The sequence below is a fragment of the Lithobates pipiens genome, unplaced genomic scaffold (genome assembly GCF_037356315.1).
Source record: "Lithobates pipiens isolate NorthernLeopardFrog02 unplaced genomic scaffold, aLitPip1_a1.2 Scaffold_30, whole genome shotgun sequence".
NCBI lineage: Eukaryota > Metazoa > Chordata > Amphibia > Anura > Ranidae > Lithobates > Lithobates pipiens.
Window position 1 is genome coordinate 55126729 of NW_027507791.1, and position 20919 is coordinate 55147647.

Sequence of the window (20919 nt, forward strand, 5' to 3'; positions counted from 1 at the left end):
CTGGGATGTGATCAAGTGACAGCTTCTTACGGCTTCCACCAAACTGGTTTTGGACCAAACCAAGCTCTTCCTAGTCTTCAGAACAATTTTTGCAATCTAGACACCTGTCCATGAGGAGACTTTTCACATTTTAGAGAGATTTCCCCACACGTCCTGTTGGGTCTACAAGACAGAAAGTGAAGGGGAAGTCTCCCCAATGGGACACAGTTGGCACCTTCCCTACTCTATCCAACAGTAAAAGTTTTGGCTTTATATGTACTTTCACCATAAGTCAGAGAGAGGGCCCATCATACTGCAGGACTATTCTATCTGAGAGTATTACAATGCAGGTGATGTATACTGTATACCGTAATTGTATAGAATGAGAATGAACACAGTCTTAGCCCTTGTATACACGGTCGGACATTCCAATGGAAAATGTCCGATCAGACCGTGTTGTCGGATAATCCGACCATGTGTGGGCTCCATCAGACTGTCTCCCTCGGAATATCTGACCGACAAAGCTTTAGAGCTGGGCTATAAAACTTTCCCACAACATGATCCAATTGGACTTTGTCCGATTGTGTGTAGAGAATTCCGATCTGACAAAGTGCCACGCATGCTCAGATCAAATTCCTAGACCAAAGCTATTGGCTACTAGCCTGAACGTAGTCCCATCGTAATGAAATAATGTCATCACGTTCTGAACGATCGGATTTTCTGACAACTTTGTCTGACCGTGTGTATGCAACAGTTTTGGACAGAATCTGTCAGACAAAATCCGTCGGACAAAATCCAACGGATTTGGTTGTCAGAATGTCCGACCGTGTGTACAAGGGCTTAGTTCCTAGCGAAATCACTGAATTAATTTTCATGGGCTGGCTTATGCAAAAAATGTACACCAGTTCAGTTTCTCTTAGGTTTGTGTGGTCAAGAGACATTGCAATAGTATCTGTATAAGTGACTCTGCAAGATATAGCACAGCACAGCTGTACTGAGTGAAACCATAGTAAGGTAACACTCATCTGTGCTTCAATTACATGTCATGACCCCCTGTCCTACGATTTCCCTGAAAAGACGTATTTGCTTACGTCTCATTGTCTCTTCTTTATCTCTTTCATAGAGCACATGGTTATCTGTATTGTATAGTCTTAGCACAGAAAGACTTGACAAGTGTAGTCCATATGTCTCCAACCTTCTTAGACTGCCCAACCACTCATACGCCACCAACACCCTCTTACCATTCTAAATTAACGAGACCACACCTGAATTTGAAGTATAACTGGCCATAGCAGCCTTTTATTAACAAAATATCAATAACTCAAAACTTTTAAACATAATATCTGTAGCGACAACTTTTTACCCTCAGTCTGATGGTCTTTGACGGCACCCCAAACATCACACTTCTTCCACCACTACACTGCGGGACCTTTTTCCATGATAGGCCTCCAGCCGAACCACCAGCTCGGAGACAACCCCCGTCTCGCAGTGCAATCATTACCATATTCCAGCTAACCGTTCTACTGGAATACACCAGAGGGGCACATACAGGGCTCAAGTCCTGCGGGAACGCATGGGAACGGATTTCCTGTACTTTTTCCACAATAGGAACTCAGTTCCCGTTAGCAGCCGCGTCCTGCAAGACTTTGAAGTATGCGAGCTGTGTGGGAGGTGCTACACCAGCACCCGCTGACACAGCTCACAATAGTAAGTTCCGTACACCAGGGGTGGACTGACCATTCAGGCATTGTCAGTAGGGGGCCCCATGACAGCTCCTCTTCGATCTACCTGTCAATCACAGCTAGCTGACGGGTAGATCAGGTCCCTGCTGCTAAGAGATTGTATTTAGTCAGACCTCTCGTGATGCGCTCCTCCCCATCGGCCCCTCCTGATTTTCTGTCTCCTCATCTAAACCCCCCCCCCCCCAGTCTCCTGCATACTTGCTCTGTGTGCCATATGATGAGAGAACCCAGAGGAGGAGCACAGCTATTCTGCTCACAGGACATGCAGGGAGAGAGGTGAGCTGAGGGAGGAACATCAGTTTGGTGTGGTAAGCTGGGCACAATACCTGGCAAAGTTTAATGCCAGGAGGGAAGTTTATGTGGAAATATGTGAAGGGTTGGAATAGCAGCAAGTGTGTGTTGGAGCCCCTGCAGAGTTTGCAGCCCCCCAAGCTAACATACATCTCCTAAGCAGAAACACATCACTATCTCCCCAAGCATTCTGTCCAGATACTGTGCAGATCATTTATGACCTTTCCGTTTAACCCTGTGTTATCCAAACTCTGTTCAATGAAAAGTGGAAACTCACCACATAAACACTCTATATACAAAATAACATTCCCCAATAAAGATCAAAACATTATGTTCACATTTGCATGGAAGCACAATTGAATGAATGCTGATTATTCAGAGAATTACCGTATTTATGTTTATTGAGGATTGTTTTTTTATGTACTAACAGTTACGCTTCATACACACAATATGAAAATTGGATGAAAAATACCACTTTTGAAGGGTTCGTGCATATGAGCGTATCATTTTTTATTTTTTTTTGGTGGGGGAGTGGATCTTGGGTGGCAGTTCCCACACTTTTTTCCCCAGGACTTGACCCCTGGGCACATACTACTGATGAGTCCCCCAACACTTCTACTTTTATGTTTTCTGACACCATCAAAGACCAAAAACATGGCCGTTACTCTGCTATCATGAATTGATTTCCACTGAACCTGAAATGAAATAAAAACAGACAGACAAAACCAACAAGAAAAAAACACAGAGAGGGAGGGTGGGAAACTGCTTCCTCCTCTCTGTCCCTTCCTCTGATGCCTAAAAGTCCCCACCTCCTCCTTAAATAATCCTCCACCCCCTCAGTCTTTCTCAAACCGATCCAACCCCTAGATGACCGCCAGGCTCCCGCGACTGCTCGTGACACGCCGAGAACCGGGATCTCTGTGTGTAGACTGTGTGTAAGAATGCTCCTCAGTGCCATCTAGTGACCATAATGTAGTATTTTCCTCATTCACACCATTGACTTACAGCAAATATAACCTAAGAACATTCAGTTTTGCCCTATTCCCACAGAATGTAATTACATGCTATTTTGATGGACAAACAGCTATGCAAACTTTTCATAAATACACCCCAAACGCATTAAAACCAGAGACAGCCAGGAAACTAGTATTTTTAGAATAGGGGCAGCAGTGGCAACCCGTGTGTCTCTTTTATTAGAGCTCTTCTCTAACTGATTGTTAATTAAAGCTCTGATGTTCCAGGTCAATGCGACTGCTGTTATTCGTCAACCATTCGCAGTGTGTGGTCATCGACACCTCTGAAGACCTTCCTTCCATCTCCGACATCCAGATCTCTTATCTTAAATTGCGCAGCTTGTGCTCAGCTGGTAAGCCATTCTGCTGTTACATTGCTTTGCATGTTTTTTTAAGGTTGTTGAGTGGGGGTATAAGACTTTTTCCACCTCCATTGTGCTATGTGCTGGTATTTCAGATTTTTACTTTAATGAGGCAAAACATTGCAGTTTTTCTGGCTACTGAAGACTGAATTGAGATTTGGTTGGTTTATAAGACTTTGTCTCTGAAGGGAGGATGCAAACCGTTCGTGCCAACTGTGCCACTTCTCTGGGACCTAGGGGACCATTTTTACCAGATGATCTGCTGGCCTGGATACCTGGATACTGGGCAAGAAGGAAGTCTTCTTTATGATGCCCCAATCTTGCCAATAGTTTATAATATCAAAATCTTCCACTCTTTGCCTGAGAAGCGCTTAGACATGAGTTTAGCACCATATGGACTGGATAGGTGGACTGAAGAGGTGTTCCCTGTCTGCCCCCATTAGGATATTATGAGCCAAGAATTCAGGGGATTACAAAGACTACTTTTTTATCTATCTATCTATCTATCTATCTATCTATCTATCTATCTATCTATCTATCTATCTATCTATCCAGCCCTCCATATACAAATACAGCAATTTTTACTGTGGTCCCACATAAAGTATAACCAACGTTTAACGTTCTATCATCTTTATTATGGATACATAAGTAGGGATAAAGGGTCCCAGGTGGACCTTGTTGAGCGTTAATTGGTACCAGCCAGCAGTACCAGCACCTGTCAGCAGTACCCACTGGCAGTACCAGACAGCAGTACCAGCCAGCTGCAGGAATCCTGAGGAAGAAGTGAAGATTGAGGTCAGTTGAGTAGCAGGTAAACCACTGTGCATCAGTGTGAAAACAGCCTTAGGCCCCTTTCACATGATCAGCCTGATCAGGTCCGCCTGTCTGTTTTTCAGGTGGACTCAAACGGACTCTCCATTTACCTCTATAGAGTGGCAGATGCAATGCTTTTGATGAAGGCCTAAGGCCGAAATGTGTCAGATTTTTTGGATGATGTTATTGCTGTAATGCTTAAATAAATATTTTTTATGGAGAAGCTGTTGAATTGCCAGCCTGTACTTTCTATGGATCTCCAAACTGCGGCCCTGGGCCAAGATGTGGCCCTTTGCCTGCCTCTATCCGGCCCTTGGGACACTATTCCTCTTACTGTTATGAGACACTTTTCGTCCAACTGACACCCAACAGTGGGGCATAATTTCTCCCCCTGACACCAATAATAGGGCATTATTCCTCTCGATGATACCAACGATGGGGCACTATTCCTTCCCCTAATACCAAATACGGTGATGTTTATGCCCACTACTTGACCCTAGCTTGGTCACCTCCTGTTTGGGTGATCCTGAGGATCCCTACCTAGTACTAACATGCAGCTAACCCATCTCCACCATCAGGAGCTCTGGTGAACATGGTTAGTGTTTAGACTCCACGCCTCGGATGAAAGTACAATTCTGTACTTTCTATGGATCTCCAAACTGCGGCCTTGGGCCCAGATGTGGCCCTTTACCTGCCTTTAGACACCCCTTGGGACACTATTCCTCTTACTTTTATGAGACACTTTTTGTCCAACTGACACCCAACAGCAGGGCATCATTTCTCCCCCTGACACCAATAATATGGTATTATTCCTCTTGATGATACCAACGTGGGGCACTAGTCCTTCCCCTAATACCAAATACGGTGATGTTTATGCCCACTGATGTTTATGCCCACTACTTGACCCTAGCTTGGTCACCTCCTGTTTGGGCGATCCTGAGGACCCCTACCTAGTACTAACATGCAGCTAACCCATCTCCGCCATCAGGAGCTCTGGTGAACACGGTTAGTGTTTAGACTCCATGCCTTGGATGAAAGTACAGATCTGTACTTTCTATGGATCTCCAAACTGCGGCCTTGGGCCCAGATGTGGCCCTTTGCCTGCCTTTAGACACCCCTTGGGACACTATTCCTCTTACTGTTATGAGACACTTTTCGTCCAACTGACACCCAACAGCGGGGCATCATTTCCCCCCCTGACACCAATAATAGGGCATTATTCCTCCCGATGATACCAACGATGGGGCACTATTCCCTCCCCTAATACCAAATACAGTGATGTTTATGCCCACTGATGCCTGGAAAATTTGCCTGGCCACAGTCCGGCCCCCCCCAAAGTCTGAAGAATAATAAACTAGTCCTTTGTTTATAAAGTTTGGAGACCCCTGCCATAGAACATTGCAAGCTTGCAGGTAGGGGCATTTTATTGGAGAAGTCTCTTCTGCAATAAAAAGCCTGCCTGCTTGCAGTTTGTGACGGCAGAACTTCAGTTCTACTTTAAGCCTTTCTTTTTCGGGAATCAAAAAAAAACCAAAACTGCAAGCTAGCTTGAAATCAAATAGAACTATGATTTTGTTTTCTTTTATTTCTTTATCTGAAGCCTTGATCACATTTTAATAGATTTGGAGGAAGTCAAGAGGAAAGACGACTCTATTTAATATCGGACTTACAATTCACAAGGGCAAACAAGTCCTTCTTCACTCCATTAAACCAGCTTCAGGTCGGTTATTAGATCAATAATATGTCTACAGGTTTCATTGATGTAAAGGAGACCTTCCTGAATAAACATCTAATGTTTTAACTCTTTCTAATCGGGTTACCTTGAAGAACTAATGCAGCTTTCCTTAACCATTTTACCCCAGAAAGAGCCATTGAATTCCTTTTCAGGTCTGCATTACTATTATTTAGAACTTATGGTGTGTTATCAATATCAGTATGTTATAAAGGGAATTATAAGAAAAAAAAAGAATAACGGATATAAAGAATATAAAGAGAGGTCACTATATGGGATTTTTCCAAGAGCTTGTTGGCAACGCCAAGGCCAGCCCTTGCTAACATTGCAATTTCTTCAGTGGTTGCCTACCAAAAACAGGTTTCCTATCTTATCTACTGACAGCCTATTCTAAATTTATATTTTCTGCATTTTATAGATACATCAACACCCACACCTGATGAAAAATGGCTTTCCAACTTGGAAGGAACCAGGTGGCTTGACTATGTGAGGTAATGGCTTTTAATGATTAAATGAGTCGTAATTGAATCCTATTGTAAATAAAGATTTCTTGATTTCAGAATCTATTTTGTCTTCGTGGGTCAATGTTTTTTTTTATGACATGCCCATATAGTGTCTAATATGTTTATTTCCTATGGGTGTCAGTGCCATCTAGTGGGCACAATGTGGTATTTTCCCAATGTTTCAGGAAAGTACTGTATTATAACCCTTAGATAAAGCCAGTAATCAAAGGATATAAACATCAAAAGGAAATTAATCTGAAAAACATCTGCCAATTGCTTATAGGAAATAATTTGATTCCTTCTTTCTTGTTCCTAACACAGAGTTGAAAAGGCTAGCAGGATTTTGATTTGCTAATACAGTCTACCTAGTTGCTTTCCCTTCCTTTTCCAAATAGATAAGCACATTTGTGATTTTTTGGCACATGAGAGGATTGAATGATGCATTGCATATAAAAACAAAATCTTGTGGCTTCTTAAGATTACAAAAAAATGGTAATGTGGAACTGGGTGACATATGATATATATAATCTCACACAAACATAACACCAATATGAGACAATTCTGCCAGGACCTGGGCCTAAACCTGCAACCTCTGCTGTGTCTGATGGTGTTTCTTATTGCTGAGCCAACTGGGATGTTGGACAGCAGCCTGGAGAACATCCTTGAACCTTGAACCTTTTCTCCTCCCATGAACTTCTTTTTTTTTACCTGTGCCTTTGCACTTCCTGTTTGCCAGATTATTGTGCTCTCTCAAGCCAATATCTCACTCTTGTCACTCCTGTTGCATATTGTATCTTTGCTACCACTTTACCAACCTTTGGCTTGTTCCTCAAATATGCTTCTGCTTGATCCCAACCTACAACCACTTGTCACCAACCTTCGGTTTGTTTACTGACTACACTGCTTGATCCCCACCTGTTTTATCTGCTACTTGACTCTAGCTTGGTCACCTCCTGTTTGGGCGATCCTGAGGACCCCCACCCAGTACTAACATGCAGCTAACCCATCGCCACCATCAGGAGCTCTGGTGAACACGGTTAGTGTTTAGACTCCACGCCTCGGATGAGCCCGCATCATTCACCAGGGTGACCTGCTTCTGTACTTATTCAACTGGTCAGTGTGGAGCCACTCTACTGCTATAGCTACTGGTCTCCAAGCTTGACCCCCTGACCATGACAATTCCAGTACCATAAGCATTCAGATAGAATTGGCCTTTCTTTGTAGCTATAGCAGCCTCTACTTTTCAAGGAACATTTTTCACAAGATTGAAGGTAACTGAGGGAATTTGTGTCCATATTCCAAAACAGCATTTGTGTTGTCTGACGTTGGATGAGAAGACCTGGCTCACAAATCTGCATTTCATTTCATCCAATGGTGTTCAGTAGGGTTGAGGTCAGGGATCAGTACAGGCCACTAGATGTCCCCCATACCATACTGGACAAACCATGTTTTTATTGAGCTGGCTTTCTGCACAGGACGAGAGGAGTATTTACAATCTTTTTTCCAGGGGACCCTTTTTTTGCCAGTTTTAACAATAGTGTTGCTTTAAGGTAATCGCTTTAACAATAACTAAAAATGTTGTAGCTGGAAAATATACTTTACTTTTTCTTTAAAATGTATGTATTTTGTTTCCTATAGGTTATGCCTCAAGAAAGCCAGTGATGTTGCCATCTTGTTGGGTGAACGGAGGCGATCAGTAGTCCTTCAAGGTAGGCTACTAATTGGATCGGTTGAGCTTTCTATGTAGGAGACCTAACAAAGGTCAATTTTGTGATCCGTCCCAGTCTCTGCTGGAGTCCATTAATGAAAAAAAAATAAAAACATATAAAGAAGTGTAGCCCACCAAACTTTAGGAAAGCTTTTTCAAAATTTTATGTACTGATGAGAATCTGAATTTAAAGAGGAGCTTTAGCTGGGGAATATTGTCCTTCCCCACGCTTCTGCTCTGTGCCACCATCTTTGAATGTCTTGAATGTGCCGCAGGTCGTTGCCAGGTCCTAAACACTTGACAGAGACCTACAACACATCTGCACACGTGTCGTTTGTTTTTGGTACCGGACCTTGTACAGACCTGCAGTGTGTATGCCAATTGTGTAAGAGGAAGGGAGGAGAAACAAGAAAAGAAAAAATGTGTTTTCATGGGTGAAGGTCCACTTTGAATGTAGAAAGAAATAAACGTCTATCTGGATTCCCTGAAAAAGGTGAGTGAGCGGTACTCTGTCTGATGGTGTTTTCCTAACACCCAAGTGCAGCATAGAATCAAAGTGTATAATCAGCAACATGTCATCCATAGCAAATATATTTATTGATCCAGGTGGAGTACAGGTATATAATGATTTATGCGTTTATACTACAAAGCCTTAATCATAGCCATCTGACTATGACTTAGCCCTTGTACACACGGTCGGATATTCCGATGGACAATGTCCAATAGGACTGTGTTGTCGGATAATCCGACTGTGTGTGGGCTTCATTGGACTGTTTCCGTCGGAGTATCCGACGGACCAAGTTTTCAAGAAGAATTTTCCGACAACATGATCCGATCGGACCTTGTCCGATTGTGTGTAGAGAATTCCAATCGGATAAAGTGCCACGCATGCTCAGATCAAATTCCTAGACCAAAGCTATTGGCTACTAGCCTGAACGTAGGTTTGAGTTGTCACTAGTAGAGTTAAACTGGGTTCGATCTGAACTTGGTCCAAAGCCAGTTTGGTGGAACCCGTAGGAGGCTGTCACATAATCCCAGCCAACCTAATCAGCAGCACCTGGGCCTTCCCCGCTCCATATCTGCGCATACAGGTGGGGATGCTCTTGATGTCATTGACCCAATATGACCACATGGCCATTGACCCATATTAGGTCGATGTTGTCACAAGCTTTCTGGCTCTTTTGTGAATGGGCAATCGCAAGGCAAGGAATGCCAGGTGCTGCAGATTTGGCCCAGCTGGGATGTGATCAAGTGACAGTTTCTTACGGCTTCCACCAAACTGGTTTTGGACCAAACCAAGCTCTTCCTAGTCATTAGAACAAGAATAGAGGGGAATTTTTGCAATGGAAATACCTGTCCATGAGGAGACTTTTCACATATTAAAGAGATTTCCCCACACGTCCTGTTGGGTCTACAAGACAGAAAGTGAAGGGGAAGTCTCCCCAACGGGACACAGTTGGCACCTTCCCTACTCTATCCAACAGTAAAAGTTTTGGCTTTATATGTACTTTCACCATAAGTCAGAGAGAGGGCCCATCATACTGCAGGACTATTCTATCTGAGAGTATTACAATGCAGGTGATGTATACTGTACGTAATTGTATAGAATGAGAATGAACACAGTCTTAGCCCTTGTACACACGGTCGGACATTCCAACGGAAAATGTCCGATCGGACCGTGTTGTCGGATAATCCGACCATGTGTGGGCTCCTTCAGACTGTTTCTGTCGGAATATCCGACCGACAAAGTTTTAGAGCAGGGCTATAAAACTTTCCGACAACATGATCCGATTGGACTTTGTCCGATTGCGTGTAGAGAATTCTAATCGGACAAAGTGCCACGCATGCTCAGATCAAATTCCTAGACCAAAGCTATTGGCTACTAGCCTGAACGTAGTCCCGTCGTAACTAAATTATGTCATAACGTTCTGAACGATCGGATTTTCCGACAATTTTGTCCGACCGTATGTATGCAACAGTTTCAGACAAAATCCAACGGATTTGGTTGTCAGAATGTCCGACCGTGTGTACAAGGGCTAAGACTTTGTAGCTGAAAAAGATAAGCTGTTGTATACCTGTACTCTACCTGCATCACTAAATATATTGGCCTTGGATGACATGTTGCCAGCTATACAAATCAATTCTACGCTCCACTTTGGTTGTATCTCCCTGTTAAAGAGTCAGTTGACAGCCTGAGTCAGTCTTAAGCTTCTTATATGCCTTGGGTTCTCCAGAAGCAAGATCTCCCTTGTAGAATTCCAAGCTGGGTCCTGTCCACTTGGTAGTTTTGGATGTTCCCGTTCACCTTTGCTTGTTCCAGCTCCTTCCGATACATTCTCTATGTAAAATAAATAAAAATTCCAGCAGAGAGAGTGGGAGCCCCCCCAATAATGGCCACAGCAAGTGTACAGACCCAGAGAACTCACCAATAGGGTACATGAAAGATGTTAGGTGGGTTAAGTCTCCATCATCCACCAGACACTAAAATATCAATTGTGCATGGATTGGGTATTTCAAGTAAATTAATAGGCTCAGTATACTGAAAGTACTGTTAACACATCGGGTGTCCTGATGCACTTCTTCTTGGGCCTTGTGTACGAGGGTATACTACAGCGTACACCCACGCGGGGGCCATGTTTACACGCATGGGGATGTGCAGGTGTTCCATGCATTCCCGTGCAGGAAGTCCCATAGATGTCTATTGGGACACAGCGGCTGCACGGATACATCCACTGCTCCCCATTTGATATCTGTACATGGAGCCAAATGCATTCTGTCTGTGTTTTTGCGGCTGTGCACCCACACTCACATGAATATCAAATTGGGAGCAGCGGCTGTGTCCGGGCAGCTGCTCTGTCCCAATAGACATTAATTAGACTGCCTGCACTGGGATGCACAGAACACTTGTGCATTCCCATGTGGGTAAACACAGTCCTTGCATAGGTATATGCTGAAGTATTACTACGGGAAGGAGGCCTAAATGAGCTCTATGCCCTGTCTCAATTCCCTTACATTCTCAGTTCTCTTTACCCAAACCACATACCTCCTACAGTAAATGGCAAAACTGGTTAAAGAAGAGACTACTTTCTGGAAGCAGTGGGCGAGCCAGTTTCTGGTGCTGGTAAGGACACTCTAAAAAAAAAAAAAAAAAAAAAAAAACTTGCTTCTCAGAATAGGTTTTATCTCTGCTACCTCACAAGATAACTATAAGTTATGTTTACACTGTAACAAATATTCCCAATATACTGGGTTTAGAACAACCTCACTTCAATCATTTTTAAGAGGACCTGTATTGTGGAAGCTCTGCACAAACAAAGGCAAGCTGGGGACAAAGTACTAGTCACCAGTATTTTCAGTATTCTTCCCACAGCTGATACTGTATCCAATACTGACTTACCAAGCCCTTTTCGGTACAATGTTTCTTTGCAGAGGCGGCCATCATGGTAAAGGGAAGGTTTTTCTTCTTGTGTTGAGCTACCCCTAATGACCTGTAATTAGTTGACTGGTGGGGTAATGTTCAAAAAGTAGCAGAAAAAGGGAAAAATACACAGATCTACAGAAAGGGTGAAGCAAAAGCAGGGAGATCTTTGCATTGCAGGTTCCCAGGTACAGCTTCCTCACCAGCAAGGAGAACAATGAGCAGCACAGTAGTGATATCTCCAAATCTCTCGAGACTAGCTATCGTAGACAGCAATGTATTAGCGCTCACACTGCAGATATACAGCTAAGAGACTCAAGACAAGATCAGATTTTCCATCAGGAAATGTATTGACAGGCTGTTCTAAGATACAACTATGTTGGTGTTCCTTGTTAATTTTACATTGAATTTTTTTAACTGCTTATTCCAAAACTCTAATTTGAAGTAAAACACATAGCCAAGTAGTATTCTCCACAATTTGTTTATTGTGCATTAAAAAAAGAAAACAAATAAAATTAGACATGCTATCTGCCAATAGAACTTGACCAAAATGTGCATTCTATGCATCCATAAATATATCAAATATACCAAATCAAATCATTATTCAACCAATAAATAAAATAAAAGCCTCATGCATGTGTCCTGCTTCTTAATATAGAGGGCCAACAATGCCAAGAGTTGGTGAAAGCAGGGGTCCATCATCCGGAGATAATTCCGAAAATCATCCGGATTATTCTCCTGGAGCTCCTGCAGCAAAGGCATATGACATAATTGGTCACCATTAATAAAGCAACCAATTTTTGGTCCAAGAAATTCTCCTCCTCCTGTTCCTGGACTGGACTTGGGTCAAAGCAATAACTCCAAGGCCAATAATAAATAACACATTATCTCCTTCGATTCTGCAACATGTCTGGTTGACGAGCGGCCGTGCAGAAACGAACTGAAAAGCGTGAAATGAACCGCGCAAACTGAAAAGCGCGAAATGAAAAGCGTAAAATTAAAAGCGTAAAATTAAAAGCGAGAATCAACACTCACCAAACTTCTACTAACACGAAATTAGCAGGAGGAGCCCAAAGGGTGACGTTAAAGAGCTGAAAAAACATGTAGTATGTCACTATGTTCGTGTTTGTTGGCCGACAATTCCTTGTTGTTTGTATGCAAGACAAAATCCAGGCACATGCCTTCAGACAAAAATCTGAGGTTTTGTCTGTGGAAAATCCGATTGTGTATACGAGGCTTAACTGTGGATACCAATCACAAGAAAAGAATATAGTCCTAATTGAAATTCTCTGTACACACGGTCGGAAATCCCGACGGAAAAGGTCCGATCGGACCATGTTGTCAGATAATCTGACCACGTGTGGGCTACATCAGACTTTTTCCATCGGAATGTCCGACCAACAAAGTTTGAGAGCTGGATATAACATTTTCCGACAACGTGATCCGATCGGACAAAGTGCCACGCATGCTCAGATCAAACTACAGGACCAAAGCTATTGGCTACTAGCCGCAACGCAGTCCCGTCACAAAGAACGAATGCCATCACTTTCCGAATGATCGGATTTTCCGACAAATTTGTCTGACCGTGTGTATGCAACACCAGTTTCGGACAAAATCCGCCGGAAAAAATTAGATGGATTTTGTTGTCGGAATGTCCGACCGTGTGTACAAGGGCTTACTGATGCTGATATTACCATGTCATACAGCAGAGAAGCCATTCTCAATCAGGGTTTTATAGAATCCTATGGTTCCTCCAGAGGTTGCTTGAACAATGGGCAAACTCTGCCTCTTAGATGATTAACCACTGACATTAATAATATTTTTAGCTAAGGGGAGATTCTTCCAAATGACCACAAATGTAACGAGCATTCTTTCTAGTGAGGATCAAACTAATATACTCTAAGCCCTTGTACACACGGTCGGACGTTCCGACAACAAAATTTCGTTACGATGGGACTACGTTCAGGTTAGTAGCCAATAGCTTTGGTCTAGGAATTTGATCTGAGCATGCGTGGCACTTTGTCCAATCAGAATTCTCTACACATGATCGGACAAGGTCCGATTGGATCATGTTGTAGGAAAGTTTTATAGCCAAGCTGGAAAACTTAGTCCGTCGGATATTCTGACGGAAGCAGTCCTATGGAGCCCACGCACAGTCGGATTATCCGACAACACGGTCCGATCGGACATTTTCCGTCGGAATGTCCGACCGTGTGTACAAGGGCTTAGCTGTAGATAAGTTCATCATTAGCTGGGGGGTTTCCTAAACCCAGAAAGTCATTTTTCAAGGGTTCCTCCATGTTAAAAAGGTTAGGAAAGGCTGCAGTACAGTATTGTGCAGGTTTGCTACTATTACCGTAAAAAGTTCTTTCCTATACTGATTGTTTTATCTTCCTTGTCATGTGACAGAATCCGAGGATCGGGACTTGAACTGTCTGTTGGCATCGCTGGTCCAGTTGATTCTGGACCCCCACACACGAACCTTGTCCGGCTTCCAGAGTTTGGTTCAGAAGGAGTGGGTTTCTGCAGGACATCCTTTCATGCAGAGGATAAACCATTTTAAAAGATCTGACAAGGAGGAGGTGAGTGTGTTCTTTAAAGAAAAAGTCTACCATCTACTGAGAGATATATGGGGGCTGCCAATGCTGACCTGCTTCTGCTGATTGCCTGGTTGTCCCTGGATCTAATATCTTCACTGACCCAGGCAAGTATGCAGCATTTAAGTCATACTTGTTCTGGGCTGGTGACTTAAAATTATAACTAAAGGCAAAACTTTTTTAGTCTTGGACAGAGGAGAGATGGATTAGAACACCAGTCAGTTTTTTTTATTGCTGTCTGTGCCCCCCGTTATCAAGATGCACCTGACACCTTCTCTATTTGTCCTGTTTACCATTATCATCAAATGTGAAAGTAAAAGAAAATCACAAATTTTTGTCTGAACAATTATAGACAGTGGCGACCGCTCCATTAGGGGCAAATCCATGTGCCCGGCCCCTAATTGACATGCAGGACACCGGACGCATGGATTTCAATGGGGTTTTTTTTTTTTTTTTTAAGCACATGATTAGAGCCTGAGGCTTTAGTTGGCTTCAAAATGGGTGGGCTCGGGGCATAGAGCACTGCGCCCTGAGCCCATCCAGTTGTGTGACAATACCAAATTAATATTTGCTATTGTGTTCCTGCTTCTTCTCCTGGACAATCAGGACACGGGTCCCGATTGGCCAAAAAGAGAAGCGGCTGTATTGGCTGAGAGCAGAAGCAGGGGGGGGGGGAACCACAGAGGAGGAGACACAGGGGAAGATGCAGAATGCCCGTGACCTAGATGGGGTAGGTGCAAGGCTGGTGGGCAGACTGGCGAGCAAAGGGAAGGGGGGGTGGGGATTATGAGGTTGTTCACCGAGCGAGGGGGGGGTGGGTGGTCTGTGGATAATTTTGCTTCGATAGTATTGTTCAAATTGTTCCTATTTATTTTACTAAGGCTTCATTCACATTTGTGCAACTTGAAGTTGCATGACAAATCACATCCCCAGGTTTTTCAATGACAACCATTCATGCATGTGCGACTTAACGTGCCAGCATCTTTTTAAAAAGGTTCCTGCACTACTTTGGTCTGACATTCAAGCAACTTGCAACCATAGACTGCAATGTAAACACTCAAAAAAGTTGCATGAAAGTCTCACTTGAATGATATACATGTGACAGTTGTGCAACAGTTGTCCATTATCGTTGGTCAAAGCCAAAGTGTCATCCAAGTCACACCCATGCAAAGTTGCACTCCAACTTTGAAGTTGGACAAGTGTGAACGGAGTCTAATGCCGCGTACACACGATCGGACTTTACGTCAGACTTGGTCCGGCGGCCCGGAATCCGTCGGACAATTCGATCGCGTGTGGGCTACATCAGACTTTATTTTCCCCCAAAAGTCCGACGGACCTAGAAATAAAACATGTTTCAAATCTATCTGATGGACTCAAGTCCGACGGACTAACAATTGGGAAAACCATTCGTCTGTGTGCTAGTCTGATGGACCAAATGCGACGCAAGGGCAGCTATTGGCTACTGGCTATTGAACTTCCTTGTTTAGTCCCGTTTACGTCATCACATTAAAAATAAACTGACTTTCGAATGGACTTAGTCAGGTGCTGTGTGGCCAAGTCTGCTCGTTCAGAAAGTCCATCGGACCTCTGCCAAAAGTCAGTCGGAAAGACCGTTGGACCTAGTCTGTCGAAAAGTCTGGTCGTGTGTACGCGGCATAAGTTATATATATATATATATATAGCACTGAATGTTCCTCATTGCAAGAATGTTGAACTATTCACATTATTTCTTGCGCCAGAAAAGCTTACAGTCTAATGTCCGTACCACAGTCACACACTTTTAACATTACAGTAATTTTAGTACAATTATCCGTCAAATGCTCATACTCCCCCCATTCAGCCAGCGGCCTGCTGGGTATTACACAGCTGTGGCTCCAGAAGTATTCCTGCCCGGGTTCACTGTCTTCTGAGTCTCCATTCATACCTATGAAAATGTGGTTTATTTTGTGTGGGAACCTTTTTCATAGGAGTGAATGGAAGAAGTGCCCAGCTGGGAGACTTCTACAGCAGTGGCTGTGTGGCTCCAAGCAGGACATACAGCAAAGGTCTCGGAGAAGTGAGTACTGTACAGGTAAGAACAGCACTTGGGACATGGGATGGTTGCTGGGCAGGGGAGCATTTAAAGGTTAACTGTACTAAAACTACAGTTAACCTTGCAAAGCCTTAAGGCAGTGATGGCGAACCTTGGCACCCCAGATGTTTGGGAACTACATTTTCCCTGATGCTCAACTACACTGCAGAGTGCATGAGCATCATGGGAAATGTAGTTCCAAAACATCTGGGGTGCCAAGGTTCGCCGTCACTGCCTTAAGGGTAAGTAAATGTCCAACAGCATTGGCATTTACCCACAAAAGTGGTGCATTAAAGCAGAGTTCCGGCCACATTTTTTTTTTTTTTTTTAATTGATCCGAGCATAATTCATTATTAAATTAAAAAACGATTATATAATTTTAATAATGGATATTGCTAAAATAAAAATTTTATACTCACAAGTTTTTCTCTCCTGTTGTGGCCGTTGCCATCATGATTGTGGGCATGTGAAGCCCAATCGATAACTCTGCCTGGATAAGCTTAGGAGACCTCTCGATCTCGCGCATTCGCGAGTCACCGGGGGCCATAGCGCCGATTGTTTCTAAAGTTGCCATAACAGCGGGCGGCGACGGAGGAAGGTCCTGCCCCTGTCAGGAAATAACTTGATTTTTGATAACTGTGCTGCCCACAGACTCCTGGGAAATGATGACACATAATTTCCCAGGAGCACAGGCGAGGGAGGAAGTGATGAGGAGCTTCCGCAGACCAGGAAGTGGCACATTAGGAGGACTACATAGCAACAGGGTGATTCTGGTAAGTAAAGAAAAAAAATTCTCCAAATATATTTTTATAGGTTTAGAGGAGTCTGATTATGAAAAAAAAAAATTTCAGGGTGGAACTCCGCTTTAAGGGTAATATGCTTTGCCCAATGCAGCAGCCATCAGCATTTTCAAGTATACAGCCACACACAGCCATTCACTTGTATGGGCAGCTGTACGCAACACCTATAGCTTCCTGGTTGCAGGAAAGCACCACAAACGTTACCCTAGAAGACATTTTGCATGTAAACATCCCCGTGCATGAGGCTTACCAAGAACATATTAGGGGTTATCATATTATTGAGCTATTTATAGTTTAGAATGCATTATAGGATTTATTTAGCAATGGATAGGCTCCATTTTTGACCTGTTACCCTTGTCTTTTCTTGCAGTCTCCGGTGTTCCTGTTGTTCCTGGACTGTGTCTGGCAGTTTGTGCAGCAGGCACCAACAGCCTTCGAATTTACGGAATCCTATCTGATGGCCCTGCATGATAGCACTTACAATCTGTTCTGTAGCACCTTCACTCACAACTGCCACTGGGACCGCATAAGAGGAAGCCAGGTAGGTACCTGCCTAGGGTGGAATCAAATAAGTGACCATCAAGGACCTTAAAGTGGAGATCGCCCCATGGCTGCAAAAATGTAAAGCCAGCAGCTGCACATACAGGTTTAGAGTCCTATTCGGGAAAAAAAAATTCAGGGTGGAACCTCGCTTTAAGTTATATTTAAGATGAACTTCTATGTCGACTTATCAGTGTGTTCAAAGATTTGATCTTTTTTTGAAAGTCTTTTGATTTGGCATGTGTTTTCTTCTTTTAGCGGCACTCATCTAGCCAGACGTACACGCCGGTGAATGGTTGGAGAGACATAGTGAGAGAGAAGGTCCTGTTGAACGGAGATTACAAGCCAGTGGAAGACATGAGGGCCGTCCCTCCAACAGTCTGGGAATGGAGCCTGTTCTACAGTCACGTGCGCAGGAAGCAGTTCCGGAACCCCGTGTATCAAGTCAGGGAACATGCTGTGTTAAACGGCAATGGAAGTGGGCACAATGCTGACAAGGTGAGCTTTGCTTTAAGAGGGGATTTCATAAACCTCCACTGAATCTTAACATGGCCAACTGGCAACTCATTTTAAAGGTCTAAAATTCCCCAAAGTGAAGTTGTGAAATTCTCAGCATGGACACTTCACTGTCCCCAATTGTCCACTGGTCTGCCCAACAATGTGGGAAGAATAGAAGCCCTTTGCAAGCTCCAAGACCAAAGCTTTTCCTCCCCCAACTGACAGATTTGAGTCCCAGCAATTGGTTGCTTGGGGACTTAGTGTTGTATCATGGGAGTAAGGATGCAGAGTCACATGCTCCCCTATGCTTGGAACGAATGTCATTTATCTTTGTTCCAAAGGCACTAAACACAGTGCTAGGGGGGCAACTGTAAGGGGAATATATTTGAAAGTGGGGATGGGTATTTAAAGTGGAACTAAAGTTTAGTCGCTCACTGTGAGCAGGAAAGCTAATGCAAATGGCCAAAAACCAGCACACACAAAAATATGCTGGCAAGGGAAAGGGACTGTTGGAGGAAAGGTGAGTATTCCACCCTTTAGTTCTGCTTTAGGTGAATCTGCCACTTGGCCCTGCATGGGCAAGTCCAGTTCCTTAAAGTGTCAATAAATCTAAAACCTGCAAACGGCCTTGCCTTTAATAGAAGTCCGTGAATACTTACCTTTTCTGCTACCCATGCCACCAGAAGGTCACTCCGTTCACTAGAAATCTCCATCTGAAGTGCACAGGGAAATCAACACTTCAAGGCATGTTGATCTACTGGGTTCTCTGCAGATTTCAGGGGTTCCTGCTGCTGACCTGGACCTCATTGCAGGACAAAATATAGATGTGGAATGGGGGTGGATAGCTGTTTATGCAGCCCATATGTACACAGGCTACCTTGTTTCAGGAGGCATGATTGAGAGTGATACTCTAGACTAAACCTTCTTAACCGGGGTCCTATGGAACTCTAAGGCCGCGTACACACGGGCGGACTGTCCGCCCAACTAGGTTCGTCAAACAGTTTGACAAACAGTCCGTTCAAAATTTGCATGAGCGGACTTGACCACACACGACGAACGAACAGTCCGCTGAAAACTTGCGCGATGACGTGAACGGCACGTACGACGGGACGAGAAATTCGGCGTCCGATACACTGCAATGCAACCTTCGCCGTGTAAATTCTTTCTGAGCATGCGCGAGACTTAGTTTGCCGAACAAGCCTACACACGAGCGGACTGTCCGCTCAAACCAAGTTTCAGCGGACAGTCTTACGGAAATTCCGAAAAACTTTGTTCGTCAGACTGTCCACTGAAACTGTCCGCTGAAGCCCACACACAAGCGGACTGTCCGCTGAAACACTGTTCAGCGGACAAAGTTGGACGAACAGTCCGCCCGTGTGTACGCGGCCTTAGCCCTTGTACACACGGTCGGACATTCCAGCAACCAAATACGACGGATTTTGTCCAACGGATTTTGTCCGAAACTGTTGCATACACACGGTCGGACAAAGTTGTCGGAAACTCAGATTGTACATAAGAAAAGTTGATCTGTCAGATATTCCGACGGAAACAGTCCGATGGAGACCACACACAGTCGGAATATCCGACAAAGCGGTCCAATAGGACGCATTCCGTCGGAATCTCCGACCGTGTGTACAAGGGCTAAGGTTCCTCTAAGGCAGGGGTCTCCAAACTGTGGCCAGGGGGCCGGAAGTGGCCATTTGCTTACTTTTAACTAGCTCTTGAAGAACAATTACATCCACTGATATCAACAATGGGGCATAATCCACCCCCTTTGAAACCAATGATGAGGCACAATTCCTCCTGATGACACCAGCAACAGGGCACAGTTCCTCCCGATGACACCAACAATGGGTCCCAATGACATCCTTGAAGGGGTACAATTCCTCCCAATGACACTAATGTTGGCGCACAATTCCTCTCACTTACACCAACGAACAGGCAGAATTCCTTTAACTGACACCAGAGATGGGGCATTGTTTACTCCCAATGATGCCGGGACATTTTCTTCTCCCAATGTCCACAGTCCGGCCCCCCGAAAGTCTGAAGGACAGTAAACTGGCCCTTTGTATAGAAAGTTGACCCCTGCTCTAAGGGTTCTTTGAGCTATGGTTGATTGGTCTCCCATCTGATGATTCCTGCATTGCCCCAGGACCAATGCCACTTATGAAAGCCAAAAGCATGACACCAGTTATATTTTTAGCTGTCTGTAAGGGTCTCATTCTTCCTATTGACCACTAATGTTAGAGGCATATTTGTAACTGGCCCCTGATTAACTGGTTTTAGTAAGATAGGTTTTCCTGAGACCTGAAAATTATTTTAGGGGTTCCTCCAGGGTAAGAAGGTTAAAGGGTAAGTCCACTTTTGTGGGGGGAAAAAAATAGCAACTATAGAAGAAATAATATAGCGTATACAATTGCGACACAAGTCATATTGTAATTGAATGTTATTAAAAATTACATTTCCTTTTTAATCTGCAGCCTCTGTAATTTTATTGAAAATGCAATGCAATATGGCTACCTGGAGGTCTTCTGTACACAGAATGTGTACAGAATGCCACCCAGAAACATCATTTCCTGCTTGTGTGATTGGCTCACCGATTTTTCCCAGAAGTCTGCACTAAGATACAAGTGAGATTTCAAGCATCCTTTGCAACAAAAATGTCATTTTGGGAGAGATACTCCCAATAGGAACACATCTAAATGGATGCAGGCCCAGCATATTTCCTCAATAGTGCCCTGCAGGGGCACAGCTGATTGATAATTATGAAACCACTCCCATTAGATTCACTTACCATATGAGCACAGAGGAACACACAGGGATTTCTGCAAAATGACAAAAGGTAGGAATCT

The 20919-nt window shown here is 43.8% G+C and overlaps 1 protein-coding gene across 1 annotated transcript in view; it reads left to right on the plus strand.

Annotated features, from left to right (window-relative positions):
• Nucleotides 1-20919, plus strand: part of MTMR11 (myotubularin related protein 11) — a 129703-nt gene that overhangs the window by 102186 nt on the left and 6598 nt on the right. Inside the window, exons 10-15 of the mRNA XM_077464249.1 lie at nucleotides 3254-3378; nucleotides 6351-6423; nucleotides 8074-8144; nucleotides 13971-14143; nucleotides 17400-17570; nucleotides 17828-18067. Coding sequence (XP_077320375.1) covers nucleotides 3254-3378; nucleotides 6351-6423; nucleotides 8074-8144; nucleotides 13971-14143; nucleotides 17400-17570; nucleotides 17828-18067 — 853 coding nt within the window. The remainder of the gene's footprint in view (nucleotides 1-3253; nucleotides 3379-6350; nucleotides 6424-8073; nucleotides 8145-13970; nucleotides 14144-17399; nucleotides 17571-17827; nucleotides 18068-20919) is intronic.